General features: G+C 35.7%; 1 protein-coding gene across 1 annotated transcript in view; it reads left to right on the top strand.

Annotated features, from left to right (window-relative positions):
• LOC108914888 (epithelial discoidin domain-containing receptor 1-like) overlaps positions 1-23220 on the top strand; it is a gene marked incomplete at its 3' end in the record, with an annotated part of 120461 nt that overhangs the window by 38023 nt on the left and 59218 nt on the right. Inside the window, exon 3 of the mRNA XM_018720803.1 lies at positions 11626-11773. Coding sequence (XP_018576319.1) covers positions 11626-11773 — 148 coding nt within the window. The remainder of the gene's footprint in view (positions 1-11625; positions 11774-23220) is intronic.

Raw genomic sequence — 23220 nt, 5'->3', positions numbered from 1 at the left:
TTGACAGTTTGTATTATTATTTAATTAAAATGGGTTACACAGAAGTAGAAAATTAAAATATTATAGGATAAAGTTCTTCTGTATATTCTATTTTAATTCCTAGTAATATTTCAATTTTCTACTTCTGTGTAACTCATTTTAATTAAATAATAATACAAACAGTTAATCAATAACAATATTATGATGACGTTACTACCTATCACTGTCACGACCTACCATATAACATTGCCCATGAGTAATTAGACCTATAGTAGGATCGTATTCGATGCAAAGTAGAGCAAAAAGTTGTCGGTCTTTTATCAAAAGGAAATCGTGTCATCATTTTTACGAAGCGTAAGATAAATCATTTCAAATTTAAAATGAAATTCAATGTAAAATCTGAAATACCGCTGCATACGCACTGTGTTCTGGTAGTAGCTGTAGTCGCCCAGGTGTACGAACTGGTCGGTTATACGTTAAATATTAACCTGCCAAGCTTTGCCGTCAATTAGAGAGCGCTTCCAAAAAACAAGTAAACAACAGTGGCGCTTACAGAGGTAAAATGTAGTACATATGTGAAATTTAGGAAACAAATTGGATTTATAATAAATTACATTTAAAATAAATAGTTTATGAGAATAAAGGAATTTTTGTAGGAACAAGGGTGCCAGACCTGAACTGATCCCCTCGTCCCTTCATAATGTATAAAGAAATTATTCAATTTTTAAAACCCTTAAAAGCGTACTTCATTGGTTCCCTTGACAGGCAATGATTTATTACTTTGCATCGAATATGATCCTACTATAAGTATTTAGTTTTAAGATACATTAGAGGAAATTTAAAAGTTAATCTACTAGACTTGTTTTAATAGTTTTAAAAAAGTGTTACAAGTGATAGTTCTTCAGGAAATAAGCCTTCCTCAATGTTCAAATTGAACGAAGGTTTTTCCGACTTGCCTGATTTTCACTCCACTTTCATTTTATGCCGCATGACGATCAATTTGAAGTTTGAGCCGAAGCAAAGAGTATCTCCTCAGTAACGGCAAGTGTATGACGTAGGATAATTGAACTCTCTTAAAAATCATAAAACTTCAACTCACATCGGGCACTCGCGTTGAACCTAATTGGCTCCGTGCCCTCGAAACTTCTCGCGGCGTCCTTAGAGGTGAAATAAATCAGCCCGGGTTCCTCCGGCACTTCAATTCTCCCTCACGGCATTAATCTTTATACACAAATAGGCCATAACAATGAAGATTTATCCCGAAGTTGGACCAACCCTTCCCACGAAACAAACTTTAAAACATCCATTTTCATAAACATAGTAACTTCGGGTAATAAAGTGGAGGCACTAATTGTTAACGGCCGCTTATGGTTGGGAGTTGGGAAACTAGGATTCCGGAGTCGATTATGCACGGCCAGAATAATGCGGGCCCCACAAGGGATCGGCCTGTCTTTTGAAGACCATACACGCGTCCCATAAATATGCATACGACCTAAATATCCTTTGTACCTTCGTTCCCGGGATTAAATTAATTTAATTATTCCCGGTAATTGAAATATTCATTTTAACGGAGCAGCGGGGGCGTCGGGAAAGCCGCGATTTGTCTGTCGGGCCGGCCTAAGCCCCCAGAGATGTGTCGGAAAGAGGGATCATCCGAAACTATGTCGAAAAACATGGAGTAGTTGAGAGGAACCACACGAATTTTGCGGTGGGCGAATCACCTTTTGTGGAACGGAGCGATTGGGTTGCCATTGACTGTGACTTCATTTAGGCCGGACCTTTTTGCGTCTCTCCGCTGATCCCTGGAAGGGTTTCTGATTGGACAGTGTTCAGAAGTTTCACTATAAAACATCATTTAATGCGAGCCTGTAGGCGAAATTGAATATGTAGTTAGGTATTTCTAAAACCTTATGAATTAAAATACAAAAAGATCACACAGATTTTCTTTTGAATCAAAAGCAATAACTGTTAAAATGGCCTTAAACACTGTCATTGGTAGCTAGGTTGAATTCTCTACAAAACATCGCCTTCGCATAAATGCATTGAACAAGAGCCCAATGGTAGGAAATGCTCCATCTTTATTCATACGAATCAATATCAAGAAAAGGAGCATATACTCAAAGTGCATATGATACTAGTAAAAGGTTGGAGTAAAGCCTTCAGTTCATATGAATAAAATGCTTCTTAACTTCTAGAAAGCAAATGCTCTACTTCTCAATCACCAATCAGCTTATGATACATAGCTCGTCGTGCTATTGGTCAAACGGTAATAAAACTCTTCCATTTAGATTGGTTTGTAAGCTTCCGAGTAAGCTGTCAATAGCTGAACAGTTTCCGGGTTCTTTGCCACGTCATCCATTTAGACTTCTTGGTGTATCGAGCAACATATCGTTCTCTTCGTCAGAAGGAGCTTTGTAAACTGAAGATATTGTCACAATTATAAGATTTATCTCGGAAAAAGAAGCGTGTTATTTTCATAATATTTCTTAACTATAAATATAAAACAATTTAATTATTTGAATTTGTCGAGAGAAACTGATGCAAGTGAAGAAGTCAGTCGTTCCTTAGTATCCAAAGTGGATACTCGGTATTCAGTCATTAGTGGACTCTGTTAGTGACCCATACTTAGAAGATGACCCTAATGCAGTAAGACTTTTCTTATCATATTTTTATATAAATGTAGTCCACCAGAACCCATGGAAGTGAAGAGCAGCAGGGCACTTATTGGATCTAAGTAATACCAAAATTCTAGTCAGGGAAAAAGATCTTGGTTAAGACTGCCAAGGGTAATAGAAATCCAACAAAATCCAGACAATTTCAGTCGAGAGAATGGGGAGTTATCCGGAATTTGGAAACAACTCATTCGTATCAGTCATTATGGGAATGTCAAAGACCAATTACTTCAAGACCAGTGCACAGAGCAAATAAAAATTCTTCTGAAGAAGACATAGCTCTGGAAAAGTCAAATACCAACGAAGAATCAACCAGTCTTGAAACTATTCAATCATCAGCAATATAGTGATCGTTTTATATATAGTGATCGTGTTATTTTTGCTACACAAATTGTCCCCTTTCTTTCTTTATAATAATCTGGTAGGTTTAAAAGCTGTTATCATTTCGAACTGGCTAACAGACGATCATGTCACTTGAATACGCATAGAATCTACTTAAGAGCTATCTCCAAAAATATTGAACCATTTACTTCCAGGAAGAACAAATTATGTTTTTCCTAACACAAGCATCAGAATTAGTGCCATCTTGTTTGGCATTTTTTTCTCAAATTAATGAGAAAACTATATAACAATACATTGTGGTTGGATCACCTTTGCAGCTCCTAAAATACTAGCGAGCAGTCGATTTTCGTTTATATTTTTGTCGACTGATTTTAATGTTGCCAAATTACGTAACATTTTATTAATATACGGTCACAAAAGCAATTTTTTGACTTTACCCTTTGGTGTTTGCAAGAAGATAAAAGACAACAAAAGCCGAAAAATATATTCAGAGCTACACAGGATTATTTATCAAATGAATTTTATCTCCTCTAAAATCCCACGTCAGTTATATTTAGCAAATTAATTACAATTTTTATTTTCACCGCTCACCCCCTTTCAGAGAGTTAAAGCTCCCCTTTTTAGGGGCTTGTTTAACATCTTTTAATTTCAGTATGAGGCGAACGAACGGTGTATAAATTGTTTGACCTTTATCCTTTTGATTAATTTTGGGAAATATGGTTAATTAATGAGGATGTCGACCATGCTAAGATGAATCACACTTCTATTTACTCCCTTTTTTGTTTTAGTACGTTTTACTTTTTGATAAATTAACATAAGTTAGACAACTGTATTCATTAGGGAACGAGAAATACATTTTTTGTATAAAATATCAGTTTATGATAAATCGGAGGTAATCCTAGCTAGCTTTTACTTATATTTGTATGAATATCAAAGAAAAATCTTTGTCAAGATTGTCTTTCTCACTAGAATTCTTGTATTATTATGGTAGTGCCGCGTATCTTCCCTGTGTTCTACATTTAAATGACATCTGGAATAGCATTTATAAATACACAGCATACCGATCGGAAGACAATCTGCAATTTAGAGCTTCTGACGAAGAGAGCCATATGTCTCTAGCATCGTCAAGATGATTTTATTACAATTTAACCAATAGCAAAGCAACCTCGTGTGCCATAAGCTGATTGAGAAGTACAGCATTAGCTTCCCAGAAGTTAAAAAGATGCTCTGAAGTGAAAGCATTTCATATTCATGCGAATTCAAGGTTTTGCTTTTACTCCAAACTCTTCTTAGGAGTAAATTATTTTACTGACTAGCACATACTCCATTTTTATTCATGAGAACCGCTTATTTTGATTACGCAAGTTGTCAAAACAGTTGCAAGATTGAACAGCTCATCAAAAAAAGTTGAGTGGCCGTGGGACAGTACTTTCCATAGCCGCCCTTTTGAATATCTAATAGCGGAATATATTTCCCATATATCTTGGAATTTATCTGACTTTCCATTAATTTGATAAAGTTACTGGATGTATTTTAAGGCCTTTCTATATTTCTGAATATATTATTTGCACAACTTAATTATTCACCCCCTCGGGAGGGAGGGTGGGAATTATTTATGAGAAGCGAAAAGCTAGAAGCGGAAAATTGGGTTACTAATTTAACAGGCACTCATGAAATTCCCGAAACAGTGTCAATAAAAAGTCAGATTTGGGAAATTAGAGCAGGAAGATTAATATAAATTCGATTCTATTATTTCGACAGACATAAACATTTGCTGTTTACTATTACCACAATATTTGAGTTGGAGATTTAATCTTAGTGTATTATAGATTTACATTTAAGCAACTAGCCAGTAGTTCCAATGACTATTCGGCTAATGGATTGAGAAATATGAGTGCTTGATACTTGATATTTTTAAATCAATGTCTCGGCTAGCAAGTACGAATAAATTAAAAAAATATTGTGATGCGAAAATGTAACAATGGCAACTTTTCCTTCTCAAGAATATTGGATGTAATTTCATAAATATAGAACATCCTGTGTGAAATATCTTTTTTATCATTTTTGTTCGTGTCGTTCGAAGACTTTTTGTCTGTTTCGATGAAAAGCCAAACTTCAATAAATAGTGGACAATAAATTTGCCGGGGCCGTTATTAAATTTCATATTTAATAATTGAATTAATCTTTTTTCCGCTTATTGAAATACCGTAACGTCGTCGAAATGGGAAAGGAAAGGATGATGAATGGAAGACTAATAAATTTGAGCTGTGGCCCGCGATATCCGCCATTATATATTATGATGGGAGAACGGACCCGTTTTCAGTTTTCAGTGTTATTGGAACCGAATGAAATACAAACAATGCCGAGTAATTATATTCGGGATATCGGAGCAAGCCGAGAGACGCTTTTTATTCCAATTCCGCCGCAAATTTGCCGGTAAAATATAGATGGAAATACACACATTGCGGTAGCGCAAAAAAGCATTCAGTTTTACACACCGCTAGAATAAATTTTTTGAATATTCAATCGACTCTTAATCAGTATTGAAATTTGGTAAAGCTATTATAGAAAGGACCCAACAAAGGTTCTTGAGAAACACCCCAAGTAACAAACATACAAACACAAACTCAAGTAGAACTGCCCTCAGTACATCTCTCTGTACTTCTCTTTACTCGTCAGGTCAAAATTATTCTTAAATGAACCAATCAAATTCGTTATTTCCTAGGGATTCCCTTATAAAGTAATTATAAGGTAAATGCTATCTATCGTTTGACCGCGGCTACGTTGAGTGGCCCGTAAGTCCCTCCAAACCCAAGCTTGCCATCATGAATCTCGGGAATAACATAACCGGCTTAATTCATAAATAACTATTTCTAAGTTTTATGGTCTAAGTACAATTTATAAAAGGGTATTCCCTGAATAAAGAATTCTGGAATTTCCAAAGTCTGAAGGACTCGGCCTGTGAGAAAGGCGTCTCCGACATATATAACACTGTTCTTCTTATTGCACCTGTTACAGTTAGCGGTTAAATTACTATTAATAAGGCCTGTATAAAATGAAAGGAAAAAAACCGCCTTAACTTCGTGAAACTCACCGATTTTAATTCGTGGCCGGAACTTTTCTTCGTTTAACGTGAAAAACTGCTGCAAAACTACCAACTATAAACTCTAACGGAACTTGCTGCGACTTTACTCCTGATGTAATAATAAGACAAGTAAAAAACTTAACTTTAATCGGCCAGACTTCAAACAGCTTTTAGTAAAATTCTTATTAAAGCTTTAAATTTTCCTTTGAAATATCCCGTGGTGGAATACAAGGCAGTTTATAAAATAAACACGACAAATGTTAGTCAGATTTTTTGTGAATAGTTACTACCTACGGAGAAATAAGTAAAAGAAACTTCCGAAACATATTTTGACCTGTAATTTTTTTCTGTCAGTCTAAATTTTTGTATTCACTCGAATATCAATGCTGTATATTTTTTCTTACCGTATTCTACCGAAATTGAAACGCATTTATTTCCCTGGAAAACTTATGCCTTCGAAACTTTAAAGTCCATCGTCATTTTTAATTAAAATTGTCCACAGATTAACAATGCACCCTTCAACTACTCCTTAATTTCTCATCCCTGCGACGCTAAGAGGGTCTCTTTTTGCACACTGTGATGAAGCCATTAAACTTTTTGCTTAAGAGGCTTACGTTCTAAAGTCAAACCAAAAGGCACGACCTGAAAAGCGCCGTAAGATTATAGTACAACTTACAATGTCCAAGCAGCTACTATTTAAAACTTTTCCGGGACACTTAAATTCAGGAGTATAGATATTCATTTTGTACAACGTTTCATAGAAAGTCAGGTTTGCCTTAGAAATTGACAGTAAGCATTTGCGACAACCAAAATTTCAAGAAGTTAAAATTGTAATTTTATCAACCGAATTATTTTTATTAATATTTTTTAATTTTGAGAATTTTGCAATAAATTCAAATGTTTTTTATTCTTTTTTAAATTTTTTAACAATAAATAATAATTTGAAAATAATTTGTGAATTTTTACTTTAATTTTACATTTAAATCGTAATTAAATAGCTAACAAATATTGAAAAAACAAGTTTACTTTGCCTAAATTTGTAAAAAGAATAACTTTTTAAATGAACGATAGCTTCATTTACTTATTTAATAATAGTAAAATAATTCCGAATTTGAAATTTTAATTAATATTTCGTATAACAATATTTTTTGTGACATTTTTGTAAATTAAAAGAAATTAAGTATAAAAGATGCATTTTTTTCCTGGGGTTCAGGGCTACTCTACGAATTCGTAAATATGCCCATTGTTATTTTTTCGTCGAGCTACCCCTGTTTAAAAAAAAAAAGAAGTTTCTACGATGAATAGAAGCCGAGATATTGCAAAATTTACAGCGCGCATCAATTTAAACTTCTCTTTAAAGGGCTCGTGAGTCGTTAATTTTCCACATTTTTCAATGCAATTCACGGAAAATCGTAGTTTACATCGTAAACTTTATTTTGCGAAAAATTCAAGTCTTAATATTTAGATATAAACAATTGCGCTATGATTTAAAAAAAAATCTTATCTTGGCTCCTGTTGGTCGTAGAGGGTACTTTTTTTTTATTATAAAACTGTATTTTTTGCCAGCTATCCATTGCATCTATTTTCGGTTAGTTAACATAAATAGCAACATGTTATTCAAATTGTTTATAAGCGAAAAACACACGGTTTTTTAATGCACAATTTGAGAATGTTAATGTCAAAAAACGGTGATATTTTTTAATAAGTCGCTTAATTACGTCTTTAAGGTTACAATGACGCTTTCAGAATCATGTTTGGTTAAAAATTAACGCCTGTACAGAGGCTTAAAGTTCATAACTTTTGGAGCCTCCGTTATAAACAAATATAATTGTTCGAAAACTATTGCACCTACAGCGCCCACTTTTGGCATACTTTTGAAGTATGACAAAACCCTCAACTTGTCATAGGCTTTATAAAATTTTGACAATAAATGCGATAGTTATAAACAAATTAAAAAATGGGCACTTTTCTTGTTGTTTTGCAATAACTTTTTTGTTTATTAACCGATTTTAATTTAACAAGTCTCATTTTGTAGATAATTTTACTCCGTATAAGCTGTCTGTGAGTCACTTTTCGCTAAAATTGATGGTTTTCCCTGCAAAGTGAAAAAACTGTTTTCCTCACTGATTTGTTTAAATAGAAAAGTTAGCTAATAAAATTTTTTGACTCACGAGATGAGAGATGTCTTGTATTATGTTCCTTTAGACAATTTCACAATAATCTCGCGGATACGAATTTTTTCGAGTAAAAATTTTATTTGCCTGGCCTATATGTCTTTCGCGGAGACACCGCCGAAAACCTGGTGAAAAATACACTTCCGCGCTTTGAAATGCCATAAGTTAGAGGAATCCACGAGCGACACATGTCCCTATTTGTGAGCTGCCCAAAAATATGGGTAAATACGCTGTTAACCGACTGTAACGGCGTCTACCCACATCATCATACCTAATCCGGGCTCCCTTAATCATACTCAGCATCATTTGTCAGTCTTATCATACGGACGTCTTGTAACCCTTAGTGGGCCACCTTCTCTTCCACGACACCGCCATTTGTTCATATCAAGTGAGCAGCGAGCGCAAGATGTACACCGCTGATGAATCGTCTTCTTGTCCGGATTAAACAATATATTCCAGTCGCTGCTAAACCAAATCTCATTTATAGCTGGAGGGTGGGATGTACGCGTTGCGGTTTCCGAAACGTTGCCGGCGCCGAACTAATAACTGCCGGGGAATTTTGAGAAAGTCAGATGGGGTTGTCAGGCTGCGTGCGAAAGGGCGGGTGTGATTCCGTTCCTCGGTACACCTTAAATCTCGTCAAAGAAATAATGAAGAGCCGAGGCGGGTATAAAAGCCATGAAAATAGAGCATTTAATTAAAAAGGCCCAATGTTTTTCGAAATAAAGTATTTCTAATAACCTTTTTTGATAAATATATTCTCCTGATACCGTTTCTCAAACACATCTTTGGGAATGATTATAATTTTTTTTATGCATAACGATAGCGTTCTATTTAATACTTACAGCACTAAAGGTGTAAAGCTACATTAGGTCACACCATTCTCCTAAAGAACGAGAATAAAACGATTTCGTGCCAGTTATTTGCAAAGAGATTTGTCTCCATTCTGATGTATTCCCTTAAAAAGGGGAAACAGAGCAAAAAACGTCACGTAAATAGTTTTACGCCAGTCCTGCTGCTCCGGATAGCTCCCGGAATGCACGGCATCGTGTACGTGGCACGCTTTTTCGACCCCGTCTAATTCGAATTCAAGATCAAGGATCGGACACTTTTTAATACTTGTTTCGACACGATGCAATATCAGGACCTTTGGGCGGGCAAAAAACCGCAGTCTGCTACACTTGTGTCATGCAGTTTTATAAATTTATATCGCCTGTTCCGCGACCCAGCTGCACATTTTATTATTGTATAAACGGGTAAAAAAAATGTAATGGGCTTTGTTCCAAATTCATGCATTCTGATGGTCGTCTGCCGTGCAACGTTTCGCCTGATTTGTTGTATTTTTATTAAACGTTTTCGTGTGTTTTGCTGCAAGTGCAGCGTCTCGATCGATTAAATCTCGGCTATACTAAGAATTATATTCCATTAATATTTATTTTTTATGCACATTTTCCTGCTTGGATCTGTGGAAGATTAGATCAGCGACAGTGAAGCTTTGTAATGTTATTTACAGTCTGTTATTTGCTATTGGTTGTCTGTGGTAAATTACTAATAAAACCTACCAGTTTCGCAGTTCACATCAAAACATGGTTATTTACTGTGTCTACGTAACAGAGACATAAAAATAAAAACGAACCCGGGGCCATATTGGGTTCGACAGCTGTTACCCAGGGCTCATAACGCGGGGCAAAAGTATAACCGCATTGCGGTAGGCTCGTCTGTTTGTTTTTGCATAAAATGCATTTCGAGAACATCTGCCTTATTTTCTGCTTTTATGAGATGGTGGATAAGTAAACATATTTTCTTGATATTGAAATTTCATCTTCAACTGAACCTCTTCAAATTGTGAACTATTACATAGACACACGAAAAGATTGTGTTAAAATCCAAGTGTCATCTTTTTCCCTTCGAACACCGGCAGATAAATATACTTCACACCACCATTCAGTGAAGTAATTTACTCGAGCCGATGAAAAAAAAATGGAAATCGGCATAATCGATGGCTCCTTCGTGTGCGATAAAAATTAGACCGAAAACACGTCAGATATACCCATTTGCGTGTTGTAGAAATTGAAAATAACGAAAACCATCCTCGATAACTTTCGGCGTGTTAACGTATGATTAGTTGGGAGCTTCGGTGACGTACCGAGCGAGGTCGAAGGTCGGAGCGGTAAATATATCAGAAATATGGCAAACATTGTACAATAAACGAACAGGGTAGCCGGCAATGAACAAATGCACCTATAACATCGAATGGCACTATCCGCAGTATCATACGGCAAATTTCCCTCGGGGAACAGACGGAGCAGGATCGGGGCATGATGAAACTGTAATGCTCGTCTCGAGCCAGTGGCGTGCGCGGGAGCAAATTTGATAAAATCCGCACGATATTTGTTGAAAGCCCATAAAGTTCGGTTAAAGCAACTACTGTAACAATTTACAGCGGCGAGGGCAACAGAAATTACGTTTTTTTAATCTTGAAAGACTGTTCAGACTGTTCTAATTCAAGATCAAATTCGAAAGTTCCATTTATTTTTTCTATTTACTGAATTTAACTGTAAACAGGACTCGTTAGTATTTTTTTCTTTCTATTTCTGGTTTTCTCAATTTTCTCAAGGAATTGTTTCACATTTAAAAACTTCATTTGCTGTCTGGAAGATGTCCGCTTTCTACTTGAGCTACACAAGCTCACGTAAAAAAATACTGATTACACCGAAAAAAAAAAAAATATTTCACTGATGAAATGCGGTACGAAAAATATATAAGTAACCTCATTATATTGTTCCGCAGATATCTCTTTTTACATTGTAAAAAGTATATCAGAGAAGTATTTGGGAGTCGAATAATTGGAGCGAAATCATTTGGTGGAATCGTTTGAAGTAATGATCCCCTAATGGAGGTATCAGAGGCCGATGTCAGGAATATAAACGCCCTCATGTCGGTAATAACTGTAATAATAAACTTTTTCAACGGCTCTTACAAACAGAAATCAGAGGTAAAAAATTCGGATGGTGCGGATTAGATTGAGGTAATGACTCTGGCTCTGGTCGATATTCGCGGCATAAGACCAGTTTTGCCGGCCAAATCGTCACTTTCGGGATTACTCTGTGCCAGAAGGAAAATTAGAATTAAATCATTCAGGGAAACCGAATTCTTACTCGACACTTGAAATCATTTGTGAAGGCTCCGTATAAACAATGTTTAATAATTTATTTTAAACTAAGACCATTTGAAATAAAAATTGATAACCTACATTCCCACTAGACTGGCCACTTGCGATAACCAACCTCTCTTCTTTCGAGGTTCTTCGCCTTCGTCAGTAGAAATGTTTTTACTTAAATTGAACAGTTCCAAATCGTATCTTTCTTTCCAGGTGCTCACAGGGAACAGTAACACCTACCTCGTGGTGCGACAACGTCTAGAATTGCCGTTCGTCGCCAGCAAGGTGCGTTTCATCCCCTACAGCGAGCATCCCAGGACGGTTTGCATGCGCGTGGAACTCTACGGATGCTCTTGGGAACGTAAGTAGGAACCTCATCCTTCAATTTATTATATTAGGGCCTAATTAGTAGATGTATTGTACCGCTAGATAAATCAGGTTTTAAAACTCAACATCGTCAGGACCACGAAAAATTTTACTAAAACTAAAAACACGGTATTATAATTAACATTTATATATCAACGGGTTAGAAGATACAAACACAATTTGTTTATTGCGAAATCATCAGCAAATATGCATGAATATTTATAAAACATGATCAACTGAAGCAGGGTGCGAAAAGTTACAGGGTAATAAGGGTACGCTGCCAAAAACACTTATTTTTAATAATTTTAACATTCATATATCACCTCCAAATTAATCTCGCTAGAAGTCTTAAATTATCCCCAATTATCCTCAATTACCCCCAGATGCAGAGGCTAATTGAGGATTTCTTATTTAAAAAATGTGTCAATATTTTCAGGTAAATATGACAATTAAAGAATCTCGTCTATTAGAACTGATAATTAATTTATGAATAGAGAAACAAACGGTGAAAATGGACTGGCATGTCGACCATTGGAATTGAATCGTTAACATCCTAAAGTCAATTATGGCAAAAGCATTTGAATGTTCTCTGTTGAAGCGAGATTTATGCCAATGATATGAATTAAATTTTAATGAAATCTATATCTACTAAATGCGAATGTGATTATTTTTTGTTTCGAAAGATTGACCTTAAAATCATATAAAGTCAATCTTCATTTCAAACAATTAATAATTAAGGGAACGCTTTATGGATCTTCCTTTTTAAAACTGGTACTGTTTATAATATAAATAATTTGTTTAAAAATATTCTAAAACATCTCAAAATTAGCTTAATTATTGCGCAGTAATTTTATAATTTAACTATGAGGCTAGAACAGCTAGGGCAACGCCAAGTTAGTTGTTGCCAAGTTCCGGTCAAGTTTGCGCGTCAAGTTTGATATAGTGGATTATCCGCGGCTGTGTAAATAAATATACAGTGTATATCTCGCCACCACGCATCAACTTAGCACTTAATTAAACTTGTTGGTGTTTGAACAACGCACCACGGAGTAATTTCCCTGCTCAAATCCGCCATGTAATAATTAAAATGGCTATTGTAAGACGACGCTAGGCTCTAATTGAATTACCCAGGTCGCTGGATTAAAATTAACTTAATAGTCTCTGATAAACTATAAAGATTGAAATGTAAACATCAATTGGTTGTAGAAACAGCTGAAACTTGAGGAAACATAATTATGATACGTGTTTCTAAAGGTCGATATACAAACGTTTAACAATACTCAATATATTCAAAAGTCGGTGCTCATCTATTTTTTGGTTTTATGAAATTTTATTTTTATTTGTGCTCTCCGTTCTGTTCTCTAAAATGAGCAAAGTCAACTAAAAGCTTCATGCGTAACGGGCTTCCTAGAGAAAGCGATATATTTCAAAAGGAACCTGACTAACAACAACACTGAATAGAGATCTGGGAACATGTTGTGCTTTGTCCCGACCTCAATCAATCTAACCGAGTTCCTGTACACTGGCAAAAGATTTCATGGGAAAAAGAGCCCGTTCATTACAAATAGTCGGTGAGATATGTTTAACGTTCGAGAACTTTTAAAACTTAGTTTAAAAGTGATGAAAAATCGGTTAACTCGAGATTTAGTTGAATATGTTAGAACTAAACGAAAGTTTTCCCAACTCAGATTATGAAACATTATCTCTTTAGTTTAACTTAATAGTTTCAGTTTTTATGAGTATACCTTATCGTTAATTTAAAATTTTTGGTGCAGGAAATATTAATATATTAATAACACAGATGATATTCTTTCTGTCAAGTATGAAGAAGGGAAATTATGCATGCTGATGTATGCCATGGGGAGATTCAAACATCTTGGTTGGAGTAGTGACAATATATTCGCCACCCTTTTCATTGTAACATATCTTACTCCACGCCTCTTAAGGTAATAAAAATGAGGATAAAACATCTCTGCTCATATGTTTATTAAGAGCATTAAATATATTCAGAACAAGAGTAAAAATACAAAGACATTATTAAACAATAATCGTATGTCATTAATGTCTTAGAAAAGTTGAAAGTCGCTTTGGAAAAACAGAGATCTGGGATGTATGACTAGGTTAAAGAGTGTTACATTCTTATCTGGAAGCAAAACCAGATATTTCTTTCTGATCTAATAATAGAAGTGTGTGAATAGTGTGAGACAATATATGCGTAGGAAAATGGCATCATTTTGTCTCATAATTGAAGTATATAATATGTAATACATTTCATAGGAAATTGTAGACGTTTTTTCATTAGAGCTCAAGTTTTCCCATCTTCAATCTTTATCTTATCTTTCTCTATACCAATTTTTTTGTTATTTATTTATATTATTCCACGTTTCAATTCATATACAGCTTTCAGTATTGTCTTCTTTTCTGTACAGTTTAACAATGAGACATAGAGAGATCCTAGAGGCTCTGTTCACAAAACGCTACCCCTCTAACGTAGAACGCTTGACGTGTTTTCTAAGGTCGAATTTAAAGAGGACCGATATTCACGTCGAAGATAACGCTTCTCTATTTCATATCTCACTAAACCCGTCCGTTAACCCGAACAAGCTGATATCTTATAAGGCCCAAATGTCAAGGGTGTTCTGCTCCTGAGCACGTCTTTTGTGGCAGGAACACAGGAAGTCGGGAGGGACTAATGTCATTAAATAAACAAATTCGTACAGACCTGGAACGCCTAAAAATGTTAACAATTTTAGTTTTAATTTTGCTTTCAAGTCGAGAATTTTTTTTTTTTTATATTTGCGATGTAAATCCAATATTGATTAAACATCAAATTACTTTGAACAAACGGGCTCGATTATTTTTTTGATTGAATGTTTAAAACTAAAATCGGACTGAAATTCAGTTAACGGGTATTTTAATTTGTTTCATTAAACATGTCAGTACCGGGTATTGGTAGTTTTTGTGAAAACAACATTTTATGGAGGTAACTGCATAAAAAATACAGATACAGGAAAAATATGAGGCTCAACAAAATAAAAACAGTCTATATTTAGAATATTGAACAGTACTAAAATTTCGTGAAAACATTTCTGAAAGAATAAGTACAGAAAAAGAAAACTATAACAAATTATTGAGAAAGTGTGGAACGTCAAGCAACAAATTCGCAAAACTTGAAACACTGAAAGTTTAAATACCTGAAAAACTAGAAAAATAACACGTGTTATTACTAATAAATCAATAAAAAATGTTGTCATATAAAAATGCAGAATAAAGTTCAACAAATATCAAAAAACACAATCTGGATGGCATCCTTATAGATCGCATCATTAGATATGTTTCTACCCTTCTTTCAGCGAAACAAAGATAAAATTGTTATATTTATTTTTTTTTTTTTTGTATCAGGATTATTTATGGTGAAACTAGATAAATTTTTGAATGAAGTTACTCTTCATTTTGTATTTTATCAATCTATTTATGGATCCCAGTAGGCCCATATATATTTTTTCTCGCATCCTGCTACAACGGTCGAGCCAAATTCCAACACCTCGAACACATCTGCATTCTGCATAAATTCGATTGTGCTGGATGTAGGCAGCAGCGAAAACACCCCTAATAATGTTTGAAAATTGAACTGATCATATCGTTTGTGCCTATATTTTGAAATGTCCGCGTAAATTGCGGGGTCAAACTACACGGTGCCCGACTGAATTGAATTTATTTATTCATGCCATGGAGTGAACATCCACATTTGATAGGTATTACCAGATAGCAGTGTACCTAGTTTTTGCCGGGGTTTGATGAACGCTTTCAGCGCACTAAACTGATATACCTTTTGACGTTTGGCGTATCGGATTTTGCAGATATTTGTTGCTTTGTTCGGTGTTTACCGTCACTGCTTTTATCTAATCAACTATTCATTCTGATGCTGAAAGCTGTCGGCGGAAATGAAACGGGTCTGCTGACTTAATTTCCCGAAAAACTGATAGATTTATTGCTTTATATGTAGAACGCATTTAGCCGGATCGAAAAAATCAATTTTAGTTTAGTTTTAGGCTTCTAGGCGTCGATTTTACTGGCGAATATAACCGTTTTTATCTATGCTTAATTCGGTGAATTATACGGGGTTATGTATCTGAACACCCTGTAGGTATATTTTTATACATGGTGTTAATGAACTTATGTTGAGTAAAATGTAATTTTAAAATCTGACTTACCTTAACATTTGCAAGGAGCCACCTTTTGAGAACTACTGATTTTCATAGAAGTTGTTCGATGTACCCACCATTTGCTTGCACACAAGCTTCAGCGCGTCGTATCCAATTCGCTCGCACGCGATGCAACATTGCCACGTCCTCTCGATTCGTATTACAAGCTTGGGCAATACGATGTCGCAGTTGGTGGAATACACAACACTTTTCACATATCCCCACAAAAAAAAGTCAAATAATAAAGGGGTGAGGTTCGGGGACTGGGGGACACTGCTGCGGCCTATGAAGCACCGTTTAAGCATCTAGGCAATTCAAAAGGTCCTATTAAAGTGTCATTAACGACACTGGCCCACAAGTTCACTGAAAACTGTTGCTGAAAGGCACCTCGTGTGGACTTTAGATAGTACTTCGTGTGGATTTTAGATAGTCCAGTCGTGAATGTTGTGGACGTTAAGTAGACCATTTCGACTGAAACATGCTTCATTTGTTACAAGTATTTGCGCTGTAAATTGAGTTTTTCTTGCTTGTTCGTGGTGCGGGCGCACGTCGTTCAAAATATCTTGCATAGTACACTTGACAAGCTCTGTGGGCATTTTCGTTTATCATAAATTATGAGCATATCAACATATTCGCATTTGCTAAATAAATGCGCAATTTTCAAAAGAAAACTTGGAAATACGGCTATTAAATGTACTCTCCAAAAACAGCACAGCAATCACTACAACAGTGTATTACAAACTGACTTTCGAATACAGTCCGGCTCCATAAACTCGTAAAACGTGTTACAGAATTGTATGTAAGCACTCGCCGCGATAAAATACATGTATTTCAGCAGTCCCAAAACAATTTTAAACACATTTTTAATTATTTTTTTTTCTCCATGACCTTGAACTTCCGGTATAAGTTTGTGACATCAACTAACTAAGTTTTTGCTCCTTTTTCACCCCTTTAAATTTTTAACACAAGTTTATTAACACCCTGTATATTTGAATAGAGTGCTTACTTATAATGTTATTATTATTGCAATATTTTCAAGTATCATAGCGATTCTTTAACTTCTTTTTTTTCGTATTTACTCGCAGACCCCATGACGGGCCCAAACAAAACTTCATTTAGCGAAACGTCACTGCCATGCGCTAATAGAATAATTCCGCTTCTAAATACGGGTTACTACAAATAAACAGCGTTCGTTTACAGTTTTTATCGTGCCCGGGGCATCTTTCGCAGCCGCCGATGTGTGAGCAAAAGGACCTAATTAAATATAAACAGCCAACAATGGGGGCCCTTTCATCGTCAGATAAGGACCAGCGTCGTCCTGCGTCTGCCGGGACGAGCTGAATATTCATTTCACGCCGGTTTCATTCGTTTTTGAAGTGGGCCTGCGTCCAAACAACTGAATACACTGATATCTTCCACGCAATGGCGCCTACTTGATTGATTGATTTTATACTTTATTTATATACAGGGTGATCCATTAACGGTACGGAGCGGCTGTATATAGGAAGAATGAAAAAGGCCAAGAGAAATTTTTTACATCGTGGATAATGTAAGCCATCAAATTTTATTTAACGGATAAACTAAATACTGATGTTGATCAACTAGAACAGTCTTGTAAGACATTTTACATTACAGAGCAGTGGAGAAACTATATCCTAGAACTGTAAATGTTTTCTTGCGAAAAATTACATTTCTCATGTATCACAATTTATGCGGAATGAATTTCTGCACCAGCTAACGCCACTTTTTATTCGTTTTCACCCCTTTTCAATGGAGATCTTAGCACTGAATTTATAGTCCACACAAACTTGTATGTATGTTCAATTCATTTGTATTTTTTACGTATAAATTTTGATCAGTGTAGGTAAGGTACATTGTCAATTTATTTTAGATGACAAATCTTGTTTTTCATTGCGTACAGGAATAATCTATACCTTTCCATTTATCACCTGTTCATTACATAAATACAAGTTACTGCACATATATAAAAGCATTTATTTTTATCTTAAGAGGCCAATTCCGAAATAAAAAACCCCTTGTTGTCGAAACAAGTTCGTATTTTATCTCTCCAGACAGCATTATATATGGACGATCTATCGATTACGGCCAATTTTTTCCTCGGAAAAGTTAAAGATGTGTTTAAACGTTTTCCCGTCCATCCCATCCTACAGAAATTTATGGCGACGTTTTATCTGCCACATTAAAAACGAGTCCCTGAAAAAACTTTTATTAAACGTTATCAGTTTCTATTGGCAGCACAATAGCCCGACAAAAAATATGATATAGCTGTTGTGGCTAGACTGACAGTGAAATAAAATATTCATCTAAGTTGGAGCCGAACGACCTTTATATTTTCACTGCCGCAACATGAAAGAAAGTGATGAAACCGCCGTTTCGTAAGACTTCAAAATAAGCGAAAATTGTTATAAAGAAGTATATCGCAATGAAAAGAACATTCCGTCTGAACAAACAGTATTTTTTATCTCGACATTTTAAGCGTTTCTTAGTTCGACAGTGCAGGTAGAAAAAGGACATATCTAGTTTCCTTCGCTGGTACTGAAAAATACTAAGATGTACTTACTATATTTAAATATGATAAATATGACACCTAGAGATGTTTGAAAGTTTCTGCAATTATTTCATTATTTAGAAGTTTTTTTTCCTTATTGGACTCCAAAGAACTGTTTGCAAGTTCATAAAACTTTCAAGATGAATGGATAATTCTATCAAAGCAGTTTTTCTTGGTCAAAATTGTCTCTTTACTACGATTTTTTTGCTCATTTGAATTGACTCCTTTTGGACGTTGGAACACTTAACAGATCCATGAATTTTACTTTAAAATAGCCTGCATTTGTGTGTTGTCTGAGGGACACGAGAAAAAGGCGCAGCATGGAAAATTAACTTTTTATTTCATAAATTTCCACCGAAGTTCTCTAAAAGCTCTAAACCGACTCCAAATACTAGAGCCGCAGCAGACGACATTGCCAGGGAATGATGTCATCGACAGAGAACCACCGACGACTTGAGACAAAATTGAAAAAATCACCTCGGTTTTGGATTTGGAATAAAAATTGCGAAATCAATCTGGGGAATCGCTGGTACACTACCGCATCAGATTGCAATTCCATCACGCTTTCCATTCTTCAAATATGGGTAAAATCTAGAAAGACCAATTGTCCAAAGCAAAAGCGGATTTCACTACAGGATCTCTGCGGCCCCATCGAGAAGTGTGATTGAACGTCGACCATGATAACTTGCAGTTCAATAACCAGGGACGGATACGATGTAGTACGACCAATTTGCATATCAAATACAACATTTTTCATAAATTTTATACAAATCCATAAATGTAGGGAGCTTCCAGAAGCTTCCAATTTTTCAGGTACTCACAAAAAAACCTAAAACCAGTGCTAAGTAAGGCAAAGCCAAAGACAGTTATAACAGACCAAGAGTACTTATACTTGAAGTGCCCACAAAACATAATTAATGTTACTAGGCTCAGACGAAAGCCTTCAAATCCGTGCCATCCCGAGGGTGTACAAGATCATGTAACACATTTCCAGAAATCTGCCTCGCCTCCAACAGAGGATAATCGACCATCGCGACATCCACGCCTCCAAGCGTCCGTTGAAGTTGGCATGACGAGGAAGCCGTCCGAAAATCCTAATTCATGAGGAGCTTGGTAAAAATTCTGGTTTTCCCCATATTAGAGATGAGGTGAAAGACGGCATGGCGCCCAACGTAGGGCTTGAATGTCTGAAAAGCCAAGGGAAAACGATGGAAGACGACAACATTTCTTAGAGCAAAACACTTCTTTTGAAACGCCCTGTACATACAGCCTAATTTCGAAAATTGGTCGGTACGGTTCTCTCCGGACCGGCACTGTAACAAATTACATAAATCCAATTTATAGTTGTGGAACCGTCTGGACGTCCATCGCGGGAGATCAGGTGGAGGGTCAGCCTTGCGCCCGCAAGCAGGGCCTAGTTACCATTCAAGGGCGGTTACTACACAATTACGCTCGCCCTACGCCCGGAGGCAGCCAACCTTTCTCAAGATAAAACTTGTCTGGGCCTGACGGCGGAGCCGGAACGTATTCCGGCTACCAGCAGTTTCGAATTTGATCTTTGATAAATGTTTTCCCTGCTAACTCATTTTCATGCGGAATGGGCGCCGGACGATGTGGGTCACAGCTAAAAGCGTTTCTCCCAAAATCGCTACACCCTAATCATTTTTAATCGTTTTTATGGGGATTATCGATGAACAGTAAATGTCGTAAGCAAAGATACCGGTGCGAAGACAGAGCACAAGATAGCGGCCAATTTACCCGATCTCTCCGGAACGATACCATGGATATACAGGGTTATTCAAAAGTCCCGGTACGGCAGAAAAACTTTCGAAGAAAGCACTTTGGGAAAAAATGTTTCAGACAAAAGTGTAAGGATTTTTCCCTGGCTATCTGATGGTAACCTTGCATTTGACCCTGACTTTGACCTTCAAGTCCATTTGAAGGTCAAGGTCAAGGCCATCTTTGGACGTAAAATGGCCTGCTCTTTCCAAATCCGCAATAAAAATAGGGGTTTCCATTTAAAAAACTTAACTTGACTTTCAAATGACCTTTAGTGACTAATTTAATATTTAAAGGATGTTTGTATTTCCCCATATAATTTGCTAGTAAATCTATTTCGGCAGAACTCTTTGCTCTCTTTTTTATGTTTAGGGTATTTAGTACCGTCTTACTCTATTTTAAGCACCATGTCGCATGTCTTTATTCATTGTCAATTTAATTTAGGTAATATTTACAGCTTGAAATAACATGTGCGTACGAAAACAGTAATCCGCATCAAAATATCAGCGTTGTGCTATGAAAGTAACATCACGCCGTTGTACTATCTGGCACTTTCCGTGCCTATAACCCCCTACGCTATAGGTCCCATAATTTAAACAAGGTTGCCCTTAGAATAGCTGTTTCGAGCAATATCGTCAGTTGTCTACGATTTTATATACTTTTTGCATACCTGGATTTTTCGCATGGAAAACCACTGTTTGACTTCATTTATTGAAATGGATACCTTTAAAATAAAGAGCTTTTTTTAAAAAAAAAACATTGCGTTTGTTAAAATAAATATCTTGCAACAATATAGGTAATTGATGCCATCAGATTGGCATATTTTTTTACTACGGGATGTAAAATTTGACATGAATCAAAAATACGTATAAAAAACATAATGCATTGTTTAATTGGGTATTTATTTTATTGTATATTATAGTACAAAACACCCTGTATGTAACAACCCTTTTTATTTTATTTTACAGAATTCTTTCGAGTTTACGAAAAATGTTAATTAGACCACGAGGGCGGTGAAATATGTTGCGTAATCAGAACCAACAAAACGGTGTGTCGCATTCACCCTGTGTCTTTGAAGCATGAACAAACATTCTAGTTTTTAGGCTACCCTTATATTATATCAGATATTACAATGTACTAAATTGTGTTATGTTGGTAAAGAGATTTGTCATGTTTTTTAATAAATTTTTCTTTGGCTTCACTTCTGTTTTATTTAAAAAGTGTTTCATGAATTTTTCGTTCATTGTTACAAACTAAATCGGTAACAATTCGCTAAAATCACAAAATTTGAATTAAACTAGTCTTCAGGTAGAACGGAAATAATTCTGGAAAAGTCTGGAATAAAAGATTTGTATTTGAGAGTACATCCACAAAAGAGGAAATTTTTTATAACAAGAAAGCAAAAAATTTAACAAAAGATCGTCGCTCTTTTCCTTAAAATTTAAATGAAATTTGTAATTTTGTTTTTTGTTAAAAATCGACAAAAAATGGAGCAAAAAAATCGGCGGGGTGGCGGAGGGGAAATTTTTTATAGCAAAAAAGGGAGCAAAAAAATCGTAAGGGGGGCGGAGGGGAAATTTTTAACAAAAAAGGGAGCAAAAAATTTAACAAAAAATCCTCGCTCTTTTCGTTAAAATTTAATTGAAATTTGCAATTTTGTTTTTTGTTAAAAATCGACAAAAAAGGGAGCAAAAAATTCGGTAGGGGGGCGGAGGGGAAATTTTTTATGGCAAAAAAGGGAGCAAAAAATTTAACAAAAAATCCTCGCTCTTTTCGTTAATATTTAATTGAAATTTGTAATTTTGTTTTTTGTTAAAAATTGACAAAAAATTGAGCAAAAAAATCGGTGGAGAGGCGGAGGGAAAATTTTTTATAGCAAAAAAGGGAGCAAAAAATTCGGTAGGGGGGCGGAGGGGAAATTTTTTATAACAAAAAAGGGAGCAAAAAATACAAAAAAATTATTTTCCTGAAAATTTAATTTAAACTAGTACTCTTCTTTTACTTAGCAAAAACGTGCTCGGCGGTCTGTGACAAAAGAAGGCCAAAAATGCATCTCACAATCAGTGAAATGATTTTGATTTCTTCATACAAATTTGTGCGCTGCGCTTTCCTTGTAATCACGTTGATCGAAGCAACAGCAAAAATATACTCCTAGCCCCAGACAACGTCTGGGCACTAGGAACGTACATCTTCGAAGGCTGCTCCTTCTGTCTGTAGCTTCCTGCAGAAATCCTCCTGAAAAAAGAATTTAAAAAAATGGTTGTCAGGCTCAGCAAAAATGCTAGCTATATACCTCTTCGTACCTTGGCGAAAAACATCAGAAGTGGATTAGAAACAGGCTTTAATTAAAAAGAATTATTTCACAATTTTTCTAAGAAAAACATTTACAGACAATAATTTTTCGGGATGTTTGAACCCTCCATATAATTGCGGAATAAATCTGTTTCGGCAGTCGTTTTAGTACAGCCTTACTCTACATTTTTGACTCACTTTTAATTTATTTTCTAAAAGCTAAAAAAACGTAAGCTAATTGCAAGACTTAAACAGCCACGAAAAATATACAGGACACCATTTTCGGAGGTCCTTTACCTCTACGATGGTAGACGGTGGACCGGAAGTATCATAGAGGGCGGAAATCCTCTGCTACTGATACCCCCTGTATGTTGAGAACTCGTTTAAAATTAAGAAAAAATAGCTCACAAAAATGTGAGATCCAACACAACTGTAACAGTTCAAAAGGCCAATCGGATTAGCTCAATGATGTCCAACCTTGGGCTGGCAAATGTAAAATTGCAAAAAAATGGATTATAAAAAGTTTATAAGGTGTCTCAAAATTGACATTGGGGTGAAATTTTGGGCTTCGAGCTCTGCCGACAGCTTGGATCGGTG

This window comes from Anoplophora glabripennis, unplaced genomic scaffold, assembly GCF_000390285.2.
Source record: "Anoplophora glabripennis isolate ALB-LARVAE unplaced genomic scaffold, Agla_2.0 scaffold594, whole genome shotgun sequence".
NCBI classification, from domain to species: Eukaryota; Metazoa; Arthropoda; class Insecta; order Coleoptera; family Cerambycidae; genus Anoplophora; species Anoplophora glabripennis.
The sequence above is the reverse complement of the archived record's forward strand: the minus strand, read 5'-3'. Positions and strand labels throughout refer to the sequence as shown.